The sequence below is a fragment of the Euleptes europaea genome, chromosome 12, assembly GCF_029931775.1.
Source record: "Euleptes europaea isolate rEulEur1 chromosome 12, rEulEur1.hap1, whole genome shotgun sequence".
NCBI classification, from domain to species: domain Eukaryota; kingdom Metazoa; phylum Chordata; class Lepidosauria; order Squamata; family Sphaerodactylidae; genus Euleptes; species Euleptes europaea.
In genome coordinates, this window is record NC_079323.1 from 12,972,814 (window position 1) to 12,989,943 (window position 17,130).

Consider the following 17,130-nt stretch of genomic DNA (forward strand, 5'->3'; position numbering starts at 1 on the left):
TCCTGTCTGTGGAAGGGGGTGGATCGCCAGTCTTAGATCCTTCTGAGCTAGAGATCTGCCAGGACCCACAAAGGGCCAGACCAAATGACTTTGCGGGCCTTATATGGCCCCCGGGCCTGACGTTCCCCACCTCTGCTTTAAAGCTTCCCCAGTTGCGTCTCCTTCCTGAGCTAGGGATTCGGTCAGTTCTGGGTCAGGTTAGATGGGTGGGAGAAGGTGACTCGGGAGTGACCAGTCACTCTCCAAGAAATGTAAAGTAGCTCTCCAACCCTTCCTCTAGTGCTGCTGTAGTCACTTTCTTTTCCTTCCCTTTAAAGCTCCCACAGCGGCTTCCCTTCAGCTGGCGTGGTGTAGTGGTTAAGAGCAGTGGCTAGGAGTGGTGGACTCTAATCTGGAGAAGCCGCTGTGGAAGAAGCGGCTTCTCCAGATTAGAGAAGGAGAGAAGGAGCGGCGGAGGCTAATCTGGTGAACCGTGTTGGTTTCCCCACTCCTCCACACGAAGCCAGCTGGGTGACCTTGGGCCAGTCACAGTTCTCTTAGAGCTCTCTCAGCTCCACCTACCTCACAGGGTATCTGTTGTGGGGAGGGGAAGGGGAAGTGATTGTAAGACGGTTTGATTCTTCCTTAAGTGATAGAGAAAGTCGGCATATAAAAACCAACTTTTCTTCTTCTCTTTCTCTTTCCAGTTACATCTGGATAATCTTCTGCTTTCCCCTTTCTTGCATATTCCATTCTTGCCGCTGGCACCATATACTTAAAACAATTCATTATATATTTTGGCATATTTTCTGGCAACAACAACATACTTTCTGGTTCTAACACAAATTTGATTTTCAATATTCTTTGCATTTCATCATGTATTGTTTCCCAGTGTTTTCTTGCCTTTTTTTGCAAGATGGCCACACACGACAAAACGCTGCATCGATGCGTTGACATTTCCAGCCCTTTCCATCAAATCCCTCACTGGCCTTTGCGGTATCTTTAGGCGTTGTATACCATCTAAAATACATTTTGTACCAGTTTTCTCTAAGCATTTGACATTTTGTAAACTTACAGTGCATTCCTAAGGAGAATTACTCCAGTCTAAGCCCCATTCATTTTAATGGGCTTAGACTGGAGTAACTCTCTTTAGGAATGTACTGTTGATTTAACCATAAGTTCTAGGGGTGTCGAGGGGGGAGGTAGTTGTGAATTTCCTGCATTGTGCAGGGGGTTGGACTTGATGGCCCTGGTGGTCCCTTCCAACTCTATGATTCTCCCACTGAGTCATAACTGCTCCAGAGTTAGTTATTTCAGAACTGTTTCGTGAGAGGCTGGAGGTCAGTGGGAGGCATCCAAAGAGGGCCTGTTCATTCTCTACCACTAAGGGGTTTGATTCCCCTTAAGCTGATCATGAGAGGGTGGCCATCTTCTTGGCCATCTTTTGGGCATGGAGAAAGGGTCACTGGGGGTATGTGGGGGAGATAGTTGCGAATTTCCTGCATTGTGCAGGGGGTTGCACCCTGGTGGTCCCTTCCAACGCTATGAATCTATTCCAAAATTGTCTGGCTTGCTATTCTGGGCATGGAGTAGGGGTCACTGGGGGTGTGTGGGGGAGGTAGTTGCAAATTTCCTGCATTGTGCAGGGGGTTGGACTAGATGACCCTGGTGACCCCTTCCAACTCTATGATTCTATTCCAAAATTGTCTGGCCTGCTGTTCTGGGCATGGAGTAGGGGCCACTGGGGGTGTGTGGTGGAGGTAGTGGCAAATTTCCTGCATTGTGCAGGGGGTTGGACTGGATGACCCTGGTGGCCCCTTCCAACTCTATGATTCTATTCCAAAATTGTCTGGCCTGCTGTTCTGGGCATGGAGTAGGTGTCACTGGGGTGTGTGGGGGGGAGGTAGTTGTGAATTTCCTGCATTGTGCAGGGGGTTGGACTAGATGACCCTGGTGGTCCCTTCCTACTCTATGATTCCGTGATTCTGTTCCAAAATTGTCTAGCTTTCTATTGCGAGATGTTCTGAGTGCCTCGTAAAGATTGGCCTGGTCTCTACTCCCGGCACAGTTGTGTACGCAATAAGAAAGGCTTCAGAGGCAAAAGTGGGACACATAAGAAACCATAAGTAGGACAGGCAAAACTGTTTGTTGGATAGAGCAGTGCGCAAGACAGCCATAGATGAGAAGGAGCATCACAAATCAGGAAAGATGGTCTGAAGGAGAAAGCACTTAAGGGAATGTCTAGTTGGCCTCCGTTATATGTTGAACAGGGACCCTAATTATGCACTAAATACGGGACCTGGACATGTTCGGGCCCCAGATTGGTTGACTCCCTGTTGGCTTTTCTTTTTTCTTGAGTTGTGGGAGGGCCTGTGTGGGTAGGTCCTCAGCCATGAGGAAGAAACACCAGGACATGCAGGTAGAATATCCCTTATCCGGACATCCCATGTCCAGACTTATCCGAAAACCAGACCCTTTGAGCCAGCATGCAGGCAGATCCGTTCTGCCTGCTTTCTTCTCACCGAAAAAAGTAAAATACAGTGTACACCGCATCGTAGGTGGACACTGAAAGCCTGCCGTTGTTAGTTTATTTGTTGTTGTTTAACAGCTGATGCAGGTATTCTGATGAGATAGTTACACCTTTGCTTTCTGATGGTCCAATGTACACACAATTATTAAAAATTACATTCAGGCTATGTGTTTAAAGTGTATATAAAACATAAATGAATTTGGGTCCCATCCCCAAAATATCTCATTATGTATATGCAGACATTCCAAAATATCCCAATATATGGACAAATCCAAAATACGGCATATAAAAACAACTCTTCTTCTTCTTCTAGTTAGCCGATCATCCTGATAGTATTTGATGCCTACACTCTAGATATTGTCCCATCTCAGTGTTGAAATTTATATTGCAAGATCTTTGGGGCAGGGACTTGATGTTTTCTTTGCGCCAACCTTCAGTTCCTAGTTATCCAACAATCCTGATGTTACTCGATGTCTACCCTCTGAGAAATCGTTCAGTCTGATTAACCTGCTCTTTCTTTTCCGTTCCCCCACATCCAGCCGTCAGAGCCAGGCGTCTTTTCCATCCCTCCCCATGCAACAGCAGCACAGTCCAATGTCCTCCCAGGCCTCCTCCCTGATGGGCCCGTTGCATTCCATGTCTTTGCCGCCTCTTCCGATGGCCATGGGGACCCAGTCTCTGCCCGCCACCCCACCCAACCAGCAGCAACTCCCACCTGACGCGTTTGCGATCGTGCAGCGAGCTCAGCAGATGGTGGAAATGCTGTCCGAAGACAACGAAGCCCTGCAGAAGGAGCTGGAGGGCTACTATGAGAAAGCAGACAAACTTCAGAAGGTACTCAGCACAATCTTCAAGAACTCAGATGGGAAATTGCTGAACTAATAAGGATGTGTAACGTGACCCTTAGATCAGTCTCTGTACCAGAGGACTGGAGAATGGCTAATGTGACACCCATTTATAAAAATGGTCCCTTTACCTTTACCCCTTAAAAGCTCTTTGATCCATTGATCTTGAGCATCATAGTTTTAAATCTATTGTTTGGGGGATATAAGGTCTGAGATAAATTTTGCCACTGCCAGTGTAGCCTTAGGATCCCTATCACTTAATAAAAAAGGCATTATATCAGACACAGAGGCATTAGATTTATCTATTAAAAGAGGAGATATATATCGTAATCTCAGATCTTCATAGAAACGACATTCCAAAGGCATATGAGCTAGTGAATCGATGGAATCGGAAGAGCATGGACAAGTCCTTTCCGAATATGGTAGGTTCAAAAATCTACCTTGCAAAACCATAGAAGGGTTAGCGTTTAATCTAGCTAAAAAGAAGGCTCTAGAAAGACGATAAATTGTCAACAAATAGTTATAGGCGGGTAAGCCACGTGGAGGTGGTAGTCCAAAAAACTGAGATGAGCAAACGCTACGAGCACGAAAAGATGTGCTAACATAATCAATCTCTTTGATACGCTTTTTTATTACAGCAAAGTTCCAGGGGGGGACTCAGGAAATTACAGGCCAGTTAGCTTAACGTCTGTTCCAGGTAAATTAATGGAAAGCATTATTTTAGGCGCTGTGGAACACAGACAGGATAATGCTGCTGCAGTCGTCTTGTTTGTGGGCTTCCTAGAGGCACCTGGCTGCCCACTGTGTGAACAGACTGCTGGACTTGATGGACCTTGGTCTGATCCAGCAGGGCCTTTCTTATGTTCTTATGTTATCTAACGGAACAGGCCCTAGTTCCCAGATCCCCTGTGTTGGCATAGTGAGCAGTGTTGCTTCGTTGGTCTGGAATGCGAGAAATTTCCATGGCTTGTATGAATCGGGGCTGGTGCCATCTAGCAAAGAGTAGGAGCTGGGAGGACCCGGCCCAAACTTTGCTTCGACCACAAAATCAGTAGGTAGCTGTAAGCATCATTCTTCCATTCACCTTCTACAAAGGGTTCCCCAATATGGCGCCCATGGGCAACATGGCACCCACCAACATCGTTCCTGGCGCCCACCAAGACTTTTTAGAAAATAGGTGGGGCCAAGTGGGGCTGTTTCCAGCAGGGTTTCTGATTGGCCACTGGAGATCTGATTGGCTATGCCGATTCAAATAATGTTTCGGCAGCCGCCGCCACCAAAGTATTTGCTTTAGCCTCTCTCTCATTCCTCTTTCCCAGTGTGTTTTTTAAAAATAAATTAGCTGTCATCTTTAGCTTGGAAAGAAGGCGTTTAAGGGGAGACATGATAGAAGTCTATAAAATTATGCATGGTTTGGAGAGAGTGGACAGGGAGAAGCTTTTCTCCCTCTCTCATAATACTAGAACGCGGAGTCATCTGCTGAAGCTGGAGGGTGATAGATTAAAAACAGATAAAAGGAAGTATTGCTTCACACAACACATAGTTAAATTGTGGAACTCCCTGCTCCAGGATGTGGTGATGTCTGCCAACTTGGAAGGCTTGAAGAGGGGAGTGGACATGTTCATGGAGGAGAGGGCTATTCATGGCTACCAGTCAAAATGGATACTAGTCATGATGCATAGCTATTCTCTCCAGGATCAGAGGAGCAGGCCTATTATCTTAGGTGCTTTGGAGCACAGGCAGAACAATGTTGCTGCAGTTGCCTTGTTTGTTGGCTTCCTAGAGGCACCTGGTTGGCCACTGTGTGAACAGACTGCTGGACTTGATGGGCCTAGGTCTGATCCAGCATGTACTTTCTTATGTTCATGATGCATACCTATTCTCTCCAGGATAAGAGGAGTATGCCTAATACATGGGGTGCTGTGGAACACAGGCAGGACGATGTTGCTGCAGTCGTCTTGTTTGTGGGCTTCCTAGAGGCACCTGGTTGGCCACTGTGTGGACAGACTGTTGGACTTGATGGGCCTTGGTCTGATCCAGCATGGCTTTTCTTATGTTCTCCTTTGCTCATGGGCTTCTTCTCTGTGTGTATGGTTGGTGCCCACAAGCTAGGGACTCCTGGATATGGAGCAGTTAATATAGGCCTACATTTCCTGTATCACTGCAATGACGTACATCTTCTGAACTCTCTAAAGCACAGTATAAATGCTCAGCACTGTTCTCTGACCTGTAGCTAAATTCAGTGTGAAACAATTTGGCGCTGGTTTGTTGACATTGCCCGGTCTTTCTCTCTCCAGCAGCGTTCTTTCTTTCAACCTCTGCCAGATTATAAGCAAAGGATATGTTTACACAGCCGAGGGCTGACTCATGCCAAAAAAGGGGTCCCCCCCAGCCTTTGTCGGCTTGGTTTTTCTTTCCCGAGTTAGCTGGCTGCAATTTTGCTTGTCGGCTTGGCTGCCATCGAACTTTCTTCTTGCTGCTTACTGCCAAGGAGAGTCCCATTGCATCTTTCAATGCTTGAAGCAATTAGTTGCTTATATTTCTACTGCAGGGGCAAAACCTACAAAGAACCAAAAAGGTGGGGGGGAATTCATGTGAAGTAACAGCATGCACATGTTGGTTCTTCATTGTGGTGTCTGTGCATCATACTAATCAAAACTCAAGCATGCGCAGAGGATCTTTCAGAAACTTCTAGAGTTAAGCCAGAGTTTTGGTGCTTGCTCTGCCCATTGTGGGAGAAGAGAGGCTCTACTGTGCATATCCCAAGAAGGAGAAGAAGATGAAAAAGAGGATGAGGAAGAAGAGGGAGGAGGAGACAGAGAGGAAGACGAAGAAGAGGGAGAAGAAGAAGGGGGAAGAAGAAGAGTTGGTTTTTATATGCCGACTTTCTGTACCACTTAAGGAAGAATCATACCGGCTTACAATCACCTTCCCTTCCCCTCCCCACAACCAGCACCCTGTGAGGTAGGTGGGGCTGAGAGAGTGTGACTAGCCCAAGCTGGCTTCATTTAGGAAGAGCTCTCCAGAGAACTTGTGAACTAGGCCTCTTTTTATTCTTGAAAAAAGGAGAATTTTATCATCATTATTGAGCTGTTTAGACTTTCATCATTGTCATTGTCTAGATTCTCCCCCTTTTCCAGTCCTTCTACCACACTGGGTATGTGGCACAGCAAACAGCTTTTAAAAAATGCCACTCCTGTGGAGGGACATTTGTTGGTTTGAAACGGATATGACTTCTGTCTCTCCTGTTTGCGGGGAGGAATGTACAGCTGACACGTCTGTGCTGTCTGCCATTTACAACATGAACTCATAACTGATTGTCGCAACTCTGAATGACTTTGTGGTTAACAGTCCCTATCATCAGTTCCGATGGCTGTTGACACTTGACTGGCTGTATCTCTGTATCTTCAGTGCCGATAGCTCCCTCGAAGCTAAAGCCATCTTCATGTTCAGTTTCCATCTGTTGGCAGAAGTCTAAGACAACTGACACTGGCGATTGGTCTTCTCAAGTCCACTTGCTACTGCGTCAGAACCAAGAAGAAGGAAAAGGACAAATTATTGGAGTCTCTGTCTCATGACCCAGTGTGGGTCATTCTCCCACAGTGGGCAGAACAAGTACTGGAAGTCCTCTGGAGCTTGGCTGTAGAAGTTTCCGAAGGGTCCTCTCTGCATAATCGAGTTCCCCAATAGACTAACAGTAAAAATGACTGGATGCTAAATAAGTGTGGCCTGAACACAGCCTTACACCTCATGCAGAATACATACAAAAGATAGAGTCTGAGTCTGACAAAAGATTTTCACTTCCAGTAAGAATCTGAGAGAAAAAATGTTAGGTTGGGATGTAACATTGGTCATTTATGCATTCACGTTCACCCCCCACCCGGTCTCGGTTGTTCCTTGGAGTTATGCATGAGTTTTCTGTCCATTAGAGATGACCTTGCTGCCAGCTCTTATAAACCCTGGACCTTCCTGTTCCTCTGTTAACCTGATTCTTCCCTCTCTCTTGAGCTCAGCCCAGGTGAAATCCCCGTGCATAAGGCAAAGTGCGGGACACGCAAACTTAATTTCAGTCACAGACAGTTACAAAGCAGCATGTCCAGAGGCGGGGATTCAGATACTTCCTGCTTCCTCGGAGCTCTTTCTGAGCAGAAGAAAGGCTTTTTAAAACTGAGGCTCAGATTCCCCTGGCTTTTCAGATGGCTCCGTTTTTTGTTCTTAAAATGTTTTTTTATGTGGCAATTGGGTTTCGGGGGGGAGGGAACTTTTCTCTCACTACAGCCAATTATGAAGCAGCATTTCAAGGGGCGGGGATTCACATACTTCCTGATTTGAGCTTGGAGACTGCTCGTGCATAGACTCCTAACAGGAAAGGGTGGGTCCAGCGAGCAACGAACCTCAGGTAAAACTCCCATGCATAAACGACCATTGTGGACATCGTCAGGAATGATCCCTGAACAGACTACGAATCCAAAGGGAACTTCCCAAAATACATAAACACCTACTTGACTACCTACGTGGATTTTACTTGCGGGCATAATCCCCCCCCCCCCACACACACACACACATAGAAGCCTTCATGGTAAAAGTCCATCACGTTGGGTTTTAGGTCAGGATCATGAATGATGAATCCCTGAGTGTGTCGCACAAAGCCACCCCCAGCTCTTCAGGAGTATTTGACCAAGAGAGAAGGGCTTCCGCTAGCTACAAGTTGCTAAGATAAGACGGGCAACTGCTTCCAGTCACAACTGGATTATTAACTCTAGGGAAGGAGTTCCATTTTGGCATCATCGACAGGAGAATTTGTCCTGCATAATCATGCTAGTGTGAAAACTGGCACGCACCTCTGGCCGCTACACAAAACTCTCTTTCAAAAAGCTTCAAGCCAATGACAGGCATCCCTGCCCAGCTTTTAATGGACAATCTCGCTCTTTCTCTCCCTCTCTGGGTTGCTCCCTCCCTCCCCCAGTTTGAAATAGAAATTCAGAGGATTTCAGAAGCTTATGAAGACTTAGTGAAGACCACCACCAAGAGAGAGTCGCTCGACAAGGCGATGCGAAACAAACTTGAAGGGGAAATCCGACGACTCCATGACTTCAATCGGGACCTGCGGGGTATGTTATTTTTGTGGAGATGTGTTTAATCTTTTTTCTAATTTCTAAAGAGTCAGATTCCAAATTGCCACATCAGCCATTGGACAAAAAATGTTTCTGCCATTGCTTTTAGATAAGTTGCGGGAAAGGTTGCTAACAGATTATCTGGCCTGGATCAGCATTTATACTTCCTCCCCTATGCTCTGAGCAAAGTGGATCCCTTAACATGTTCTTAAAAAGCAAACTGAATATATTGTGTGCACAATATGTCTTTAAATAAAAAGGATAAGGTTTGTGGTGCAGATCTAAACAACCAGGGTTTGGGAGTACGAGTCCTGCACTGCTGCCATCAGTCTAGCCCTGAGCTTTATCAATCCATACTTCCTGTACTTTTAATTAATTAATTTTGCTTGGCTTGCTGCTTTTCAGCACTAAGGTGCCCCCAAAGCCTCTTAATAAAGCAAAAGACCATGTATAACATACAACTGCCAGCTAAAACCCAACAACCAATAAATACCAAAAATACTGCCACCAGCAGGTTAAAACGACACTGGAGTCCATTAACACTGCCCCCCAAAACTCAGTCATAGCCCCCCACCCATTTCTGTCCAGCTAACCAAATGCATGCTGGCAAAAAAAAGGTTTGCCATCCTCCTAAATATTAAAAAAGTACTGTTTGTGCTAGAACCACTATTGTGAAATAAGACATGGTTTATAACAAAAGTAATCTCAAGTCTTTGTTACAAACTGTGTCTTATTTCACAGTAGTGGTTCTAACACATGTGAGGATCAAATGTTGTAATGACCCTTCAAGGTAAAGAGGTCCAGATGCCTGGGAGCACCTGCATTGCCTGTGTGGCCAACCAGTGGTTCAAGGGTCACATCCTGCCCCCATTCTGATTCCCCCCCAGGCCTTGCCACCCTTCTCTGGACTGTGAAAGTGTTGTGTCTTACTAGGCAGTGCCCTCCATATGAAGAACGAGAAAAGTGTTGCCAGGCAAGAAGTATCATTGAACCTCATGCTTGAAGCTTGGTACAGAAAAGGACGGGGAGGGGGGACATGAGAGAGGCCCACTCCATCTTGCCTGCTAGCTATGCTGCCCCCACCTCATGATGGGCATGGTCCCAAAAAGCCTCTGTGGTGTTCCAAGGCCTTCAGGGTAACCTTCTCAGAAGCTTCTGGAATGACTTCTCATTTCTCAAGATGAAAGTACCTACCAGCATGCTGGGAGGAGAAAGCTGTGATGTCATGACTTGAGGATCCAGCCCTCAGCAGTTTGCCTGGGCGAAATCCAACCTCCCAGCTTCAGTTAAATTGGCTTTTGCTGGCCTAGAGGATTGTCCTCAGAATCCCACCTGGAGAATCCAATTCAACCTTCTGCTCCATGAAAGAAACCCCTAAACTCTCAGTTCATCCATGTATTGAATTGCCAAGGGCTGGCTCCTATGCAGACATGCAAATCCACACAATGGGGCTAAGCCACAGCTCTGGTTTAGGTTTCTGCAAATCCTGAGAAGTCCCTAGGTTTGCAGAAATATCTGACTTTAAAAAAACAGAAAACTCATTGGAGAGGGGATAACCATCCCAGAAAATGAATAGTGGTACATGTGCACATGTTGCCCCCCCCCCAAGATGTCAGAGTTTGAGTCACATTTTGGGTTCTCATGGTACAAAAGCTGGCGGGTTTTGCTAGTTACAGCACCACTTATTGACTTGTATAAATAATTGTTACAACCCTATTGTAACTATAATTGTTAAAATGAAACAAACTTGTACCCTTTTGGAAAACTGTCTGGAGTGGGCTATCTCTGTTTTTTGGAATCTTGAGCACCCATTCTTTCTCATTTGTGTAACTTGGCCTCCTTCCACTTGCAGAGTATCTCTCTTCCAAGATACTTTTTTTTTCTGTCTCAGTCTACATCTTTATTTCTGAGACTGGCCTTCAGCTTTTGCCCGTTATGTATATATTTGCACTTAATCAATTTCCTGTTTGGGTGCAGAGCGGTTGGAGACGGCCAACAGGCAACTGGCCAGCAGACAGTTCGATGGGCTTGAAGATCAGGTGACAGAGGGTCTCTATGCCTCTCAGAGTAAGTTGCATTTTAATGTACATGGAACATATATACGTTGAGGGGGGTATGAATATGGAATAGGCCTGCCCATTTGAAAGCTGACTACTGAGCTTCTTTGAGCTTTGTGCGTTTGAAAGCTGACTACTGCAGACAGGGTATAAGACAGAATTATTCCACTGGGCCTGTAACTTGCAGAGTAAGTTGCTCCTTCATGGAGGAAAGGGGTATTCATGGCTATTAGTTAAAATGGATACTAGTCATGCTGCATACCTATTCTCTGTAGTATCAGGGGAGCATGTCTATTATATTAGGTGCTGCGGCACACAGGCAGGATGGCGCTGCTGCAGTCATCTTGTTTGTGGGTTCCTGGAGGCCCCTGGTTGGCCACTGTGTGAACAGACTGCTGGACTTGATGGGCCTTGGTCTGATCCAGCAGGGCCTTTCTTACGTTCTTATGTAACTCAGGGCATCCGCAGGTTGTCATCGGTGCTGGCCTCTTTACTCCTCCCCCTTTTTTGTATTTATCTTTGTGGGGGCATCGACTGATCTGCCGGGCCTTCAGTGGACTCGAATGAGCTCCATCTTGATATATTTATAGGGATTAAGATTGTTATGCTGTTTTAAATTTTATTGGAAGATTTTACGGTTTTATTACAGAAGAAGAGTTGGTTTTTATATGCCGACTTTCTCTACCACTTAAAGAAGAATCAAACCGTCTTACAATCACCTTCCCTTCCCCTCCCCACAACAGACACCATGTGAGGTAGGTGGGGCTGAGAGAGTGTGACTAGCCCAAGGTCACCCAGCTGGCTTCATGAGTAGGAGTGGGGAAACCAACCCGGTTCACCAGATTAGCGTCCACCATTCATGTGGAGGAGTGAGTGGGGAATCAAATCCAGTTCTCCAGATCAGAGACCATTGCTACAAACCACCGTTCTTAGCCACTACACCATGCTGGCTCTCACCAGATAACCGGTTAGTGGTAAAACGGGCTGGGAATCACTGATCTAGAACCTCAATCTTTACTCGAACACAATATTGGCTTACTTACAGCCCTGGAAAGGTATCAGTCAGAATATAAATAAATACAACCTGCTTGAAGAGGTCCTGGATATGGCTCTTTCTATTCTTGGAAATATTTTTATTTTCTAATTCGTAGCATTTAGCTGTCTGGCCTAGCTGGGCAGAACATGCCAAGCAGACCTGTCATTCTTCTAGGATCCTGTCTGAAGGAACTATATTTGCTCTGATAAGTTGAGAGCTGATAGCTGCCACCAGGCTGCGTAAACTCCCAGTGCGGTCGATATTTTTAGTGATATGTAAACAGGGCATACTTCTCAGCATAGCTGTGGTCAGCCACGAAAGTAACAGCTAGGCAATGCTAATTTCAGGAAAAGGAGAGGCGCTCTAAGAGACCTGGGTGTATGGAACAGAAACCTTTATGTCATTTAAGGCACAATTTGGGGAGACCCTGTTAGCTTGCTAGCAGCAGCCGAGTACAATCTGGGCAGACTTTATTTTTCCCTCTCCACATAATGGGGAGATGGCTACAACCTCAGCTGCCTTTTTAAAAAGGATTAGATAAATTCAAGGAAGGATCTGCCTGTCAAGGGTGATTAGTTAGATGGGGAAAATGATGCAGACCAGGCGCACAAGCCGACATATGGTTTTCTCATGGCCTGTATTTTGATCTTGCGTTTTTAAATCTGCTTTAGAACTTTTTTAAAGCTTACCTCTTTAAATTCTGCTCTCTGCTGCATGATACCGTTTTAATCAGATGTTGTAAGCTGCCTTGTATATGGTTACATTTTAAATATATAAATATATAATAAATTTAAATTTTAAAAAAATCAGGGGAGGGAAATGTTTGCTTTTCCGCTGCTGCCTTCAAACTTCCCAGGGACATCTGGCTGACCACTGCTGGAAACAGTATTCCGTGGTCTCATTCAGCCAAGGCCATTTTTAGGGTTCCTCCATCTAGACTTACCACAGCACCATGGGAAGAAGTCCCTTAGAAACAGCTCTCAGAGTGCTGCGGCAACGTATGAAGGCCTGCACAGACTCAAGACAAGGAGGCATATTCTGCTTGGATTCCCACCTGCATGAATTCAGAATTATCCACAGGATTTTCCATCTCCTTAGAAGGCTTGTTTCTCTTGAGATGTTTTTTCCCTTACCTCAAATCCTTTATTCAGTGTGCTCCCTATTTTCCTACCCTTGGGTTGGGTCCAGACTAAATTTTCCACAGATTCTCAATTCATCCTGCATGCCATTACTGAACGCCTCATCTCCCAAGAGCAGCATTTCAGGAAAATCGGTGAGAGGCAGTGCCTTCCGCTAGCTTTGCGCTGAAGGTGGGTGCCTTCCTTTAGTGGAAAACTTAAGACTGGATCCAGCCCATTAACTCCAGAATAATTGTTTATTTTATTTTATTTTATTTATATATTTATTTAAATTTATATCCTGCCCTCATTCTTAGCCAGGCCGGGCTCAGGGCGGGTAACAACAGTTCGGTAGTAACAGTATAGAGTGGTGAAGTCGGCATATAAAAACCAATTCTTCTTCTTCATCTCTGGGGAATGTTGTGAAATTCTCAAAAAATGTTCAAAATAAATTAAATTTTAAATTAACTTTAATTAAAACAAAATAGAGAAATGTATGCTATACAGGGTGGGGAGATTTTCAAAACTGTTAATGTATTGGCATGGTTTCTGAGGACCGTAGCTACTACACAAATAACTCCCAACATGCCAGGAGTTTAATTTTGAGGAGCATGGAAGGCTGTATTGAGAAGGAAGAGGTTAGAAAGTTCTGTTCCATGACCAGAACTCTTATTAATCTGGCATTGGAAATTCCAGGTGTTATACTGTGGGTGTATAAAGTGACGTCAAGTCAAGCGGACTTATGGCGACCCCGTAGGGTTTTCAAGGCCAGAGACGGTCAGAAGTGGTTTGCCATGGCCTGGCTTTGTGTAGGAGCCTTCATCTTCCTTGGTGGTCTTCCTTCCAAGTACTAAGCAGGGCTAAACTGTGCTTAGCTTATGATATCTGATGAGATCAGGCTAGCCTGGGCCATCCCAGTCAGGGTAGGTGACCTATAAGTGCAATACTACATGAATTCAAAATGTTACTGTTAAAGAAGTGGTTTTGTTTTGTTTTATGTGAGGTATAATTTCAAATGTAGGAGTGTGGGGAAGTATAGTGAAAACAAATGACTGTAGGGCACAGCATGATTGGGAGTTGCTGTGCTAAGTTTCTAGGCTTTATGACTATGAAGATAGAAGAAGAAGAGTTCATTTTTATATGCCGATTTTCTCTACCTTTTAAGGAGAATCAAACTGGCTTACAATCTCCTTCCCCTCCCCTCCCCACAACAGACACCCTGTGAAGTAGGTGGGGCTGAGAGAGTTCAGAGAGAACTGTGACAAGCCCAATGTCACCCAGCTGGAGTGGGGAAATCAATCCACTTCAGCAGATTAGAGTCCGCCGCTCATGTGGAGGAGTGGGGAATCAAACCCGATTCTCCAGATTAGAGTCCACCACTCTTAACCACTACACCACACTGGTTGTCTAGGTATGGCCTGTAGAAATCTCAGAGGCCAGAATGGGAGCTGAAAAAGATTTCCATGCTATAGGTAGGGTTTCAATGCCCCATAATATAGCCACTCCTTTCTGTACTTATTCCCTACCCATTTTCAGCTGCCTCATAGTAAAACATGCCTGTTAGCTGTGGAGCTTGGGCCTCCATTGGGTGAAAAATCCCCACCCCTAAAAATAGGGCATGGGAGATGTTGATGGAGGGAGGGTCTCTTGGAAGGCTCATGAATGGGCTGTTGAGGTGTAGGCTGTCCGTCCCCTCCAAGAGCAGACCGGATGACCCTTGGCGTTCCCTTTGGACTCTACAATCCTGTGATTCACCCCCGTGAAACTTTTTTTTTAAAAATAATTTTTTTATTTTCAAATTGATTTACAGTATTAGTTATTTTCCAATTCAAAAAGTACATAATATAAAAGATTTCTATCTTTTCTCTAAGCAAGTATATATATTTAACTTCCCCTCTCCCCTCCTCAGTCCATTTAATATCCATGATTCTCTCTTTGTATTCAATTCTAATTCATTATAGTAAACCAAAACAGTCAGTCTTCCATTACATTTTTTAACTTTGGTAATATAATTACTCCTAACATTTTGAATTAGATTAGTTCATATCCCTTAATATTTCCCAATTTAAGTTCTGTTGCACAATATATTGTCCATGCCTCCCATTCTCGCAAAAATTCAATATTTTCTTTTTGATTTATTAATTCCCCCGTGAACCTTTTGAGGCCTCTGCACTCTGTCAAGGTCAAGAGGCCTACGAGGCATCTAGGTAATCCCTCTTGCTGAATGAGCAGGCCAAGGGCTATCGTGTAACCCACTGGCCGTTCCAGGGAATGAAAGCTATTCTGGAATGTTTGGCAGCTGTCAGAGCCCGTGTGTGTTCTCGATGACTCCCCACAAAGCTTGCTTGAATGGCGCGAGGCTAAATAAAGAACGCGGAAGCAGGATTGTCGGTGCTCGAAAGGTATCTTCCGAATCAACAGCTGGTCTAAAAAGAGCCACTGTGGTTCTGCGTCGAACGCCGCTGTGATGTCCAGAACAGAGTAGCCAAATTGGATTGGGGAGACTCGGGTTTTAAAATCCCTCGTCTGCTTGGGTATAAAGCTCACGGCATGGCCCAGTTCACTCTCCTCCTAACCAACCTTGCTGGGCTGTTGTAAGTATAAAGTGGTGGGTAGAGGCACGTAGGGAGGGGCTGCGGCTCAGTGGTAGAGCCCCTGCTTGGCATGCAGAAGGTCCCAGGTACAATCCCCGGCATCTCCAGTTAAAGGGACTAGGCAAGTAGGTGAGGTGAGAGACCTCTGCCTGAGACCCTGGAGAGATGGAGGGTGCATGGCTTAGTTTGTAGAGCATCTGCTTGGCATGCAGAAGGTCCCAGGTTCAATCCACGGCATCTCCAGTTAAAGGTACTACTTGATGAACCGAGGGTCTGAATCAGTATAAGGCCGCTTCATGTGTCCTTGTGTTCCTGAAGTCAGACCTAAACTTGCATCCTGTGTGACAACTGATCCTTTAGGGGAGGGGCTGTGGCTCAGTGGTAGAGCATCTGCGTGGCATGCAGACGGTCCCAGGTTCAATCCCAGGCATCTCCAGTTAAAAGGACTAGGCAGTAGGTGATGTGAAAGGCCTCCGCATGAGACCCTGGAGAGCCGCTGCCGGTCTGAGTAGACAATACTGACTTTGATGGACCAAAGGTCTGATTCAGTATAAGGCAGCTTCACGTGTTCAGGGAGGAGAAGGGAGCGTGATATAGCCCAATCTCATCAGATCTTGAAAGCTGAGCAGGGTCAGTATTTGGAATGGAAGCCCACCAAGGCAGACTGTGCAGCTTCTTGCTTGCCTTGCTGGAGTCACCATAAGTCGGTTGTGACTTGACCGCACTTTCGTATGCAGAGGCACGTAAGCCTCCTGGAGCTCTTTGAAGGAAGGGTGGTTACTGAATGAAATTGCAGTCCCTGGTGAAATTTTCAAGTAACCCTCTCCAACTCCCACCCCAAACACAATGGAAAGAAAATGCTGGTAAGCAAGAGGCCCATTTGAGGTTGCTTCTACATACTGAGGAAGTGAGCCAACTTGGGCTTTTAAGAATCTGAGCTGAAAAGGGGCTTGCCTTTCACCAACGCAAGAGGAAAGGGTGAAGAAACACCCAATGTCCTGCATGAAGTTCTCTCCCATGCGTGAACACTGCGCTGTTGGGTCAGGATCACAGTCAAATGTCCCCGCTGAGCTTTCCAAGAATGTAAGGCTTTGGAAGGGAAAAAGGCGCACGAGAATTGGGTTTAGGAACTGCAGGCCTATCAATAGCCTGTCTGTCATACTAAGACATGAAAAGATCTGTGGCTCAGCGGTGTAGAGCATTTGCTTTGCATTCAGGAGGTCCCAGGTTCAGTCTCTAGCATCTCTAGTTAAAAGGATCAGGCAGTAGGTAACATGAACAAATGTTGCCAGTTATAGCAGGTGATACTGACCAGTGGTCTGACTCTGTCTAATCAGCCCTGTGTGTTTGAAACAATGGGCATAAAGAGATTGTCCACATTCAGAGAAAGTAAACCTCTGAATCCCAGTGCCAGGAGGCAACATCAGGGGAGGGTCTTAGCCTCTATGCCCTGTTGCCGGACCTCCGGAGTAACTGGTTGACCATTGTTTGAGACAGGATGCTGGACTGGATGTACCACTGGCCTGATCCAGCAGGGCTGCTCTTATGTTCTTCAAATATGTCTCTCCTAATCTACCTTAGGGCACTTCCACACATACCAAATAATGCACTTTCGATCCACTTTCAATGCACTTTAGCAATTGTTTGCCATTTCCCACAGGCCATTTATGCTTGATAATTGGCACCGCGTTCCAGGCTGAAGTGCTCCGCATATTTTTTTGAGTTTTTCACGCTGAACCATCATTTAGGAAGTGACTGCGAAGCCGGCGCTTACCTGCTTCGCATTTCTTAAGAGCCCCTTTAACGCGGCCTTTTGTGTTTGCTCTGCCCTCCTCCTCGAAGAATCCCCTCAAGGAA

The 17,130-nt window shown here is 45.7% G+C and overlaps 1 protein-coding gene across 1 annotated transcript in view; it reads left to right on the forward strand.

Annotated features, from left to right (window-relative positions):
- AMOTL1 (angiomotin like 1) overlaps window positions 1-17,130 on the forward strand; it is a 70,218-nt gene that overhangs the window by 40,995 nt on the left and 12,093 nt on the right. Inside the window, exons 4-6 of the mRNA XM_056858601.1 lie at window positions 3,049-3,343; window positions 8,321-8,465; window positions 10,446-10,535. Coding sequence (XP_056714579.1) covers window positions 3,049-3,343; window positions 8,321-8,465; window positions 10,446-10,535 — 530 coding nt within the window. The remainder of the gene's footprint in view (window positions 1-3,048; window positions 3,344-8,320; window positions 8,466-10,445; window positions 10,536-17,130) is intronic.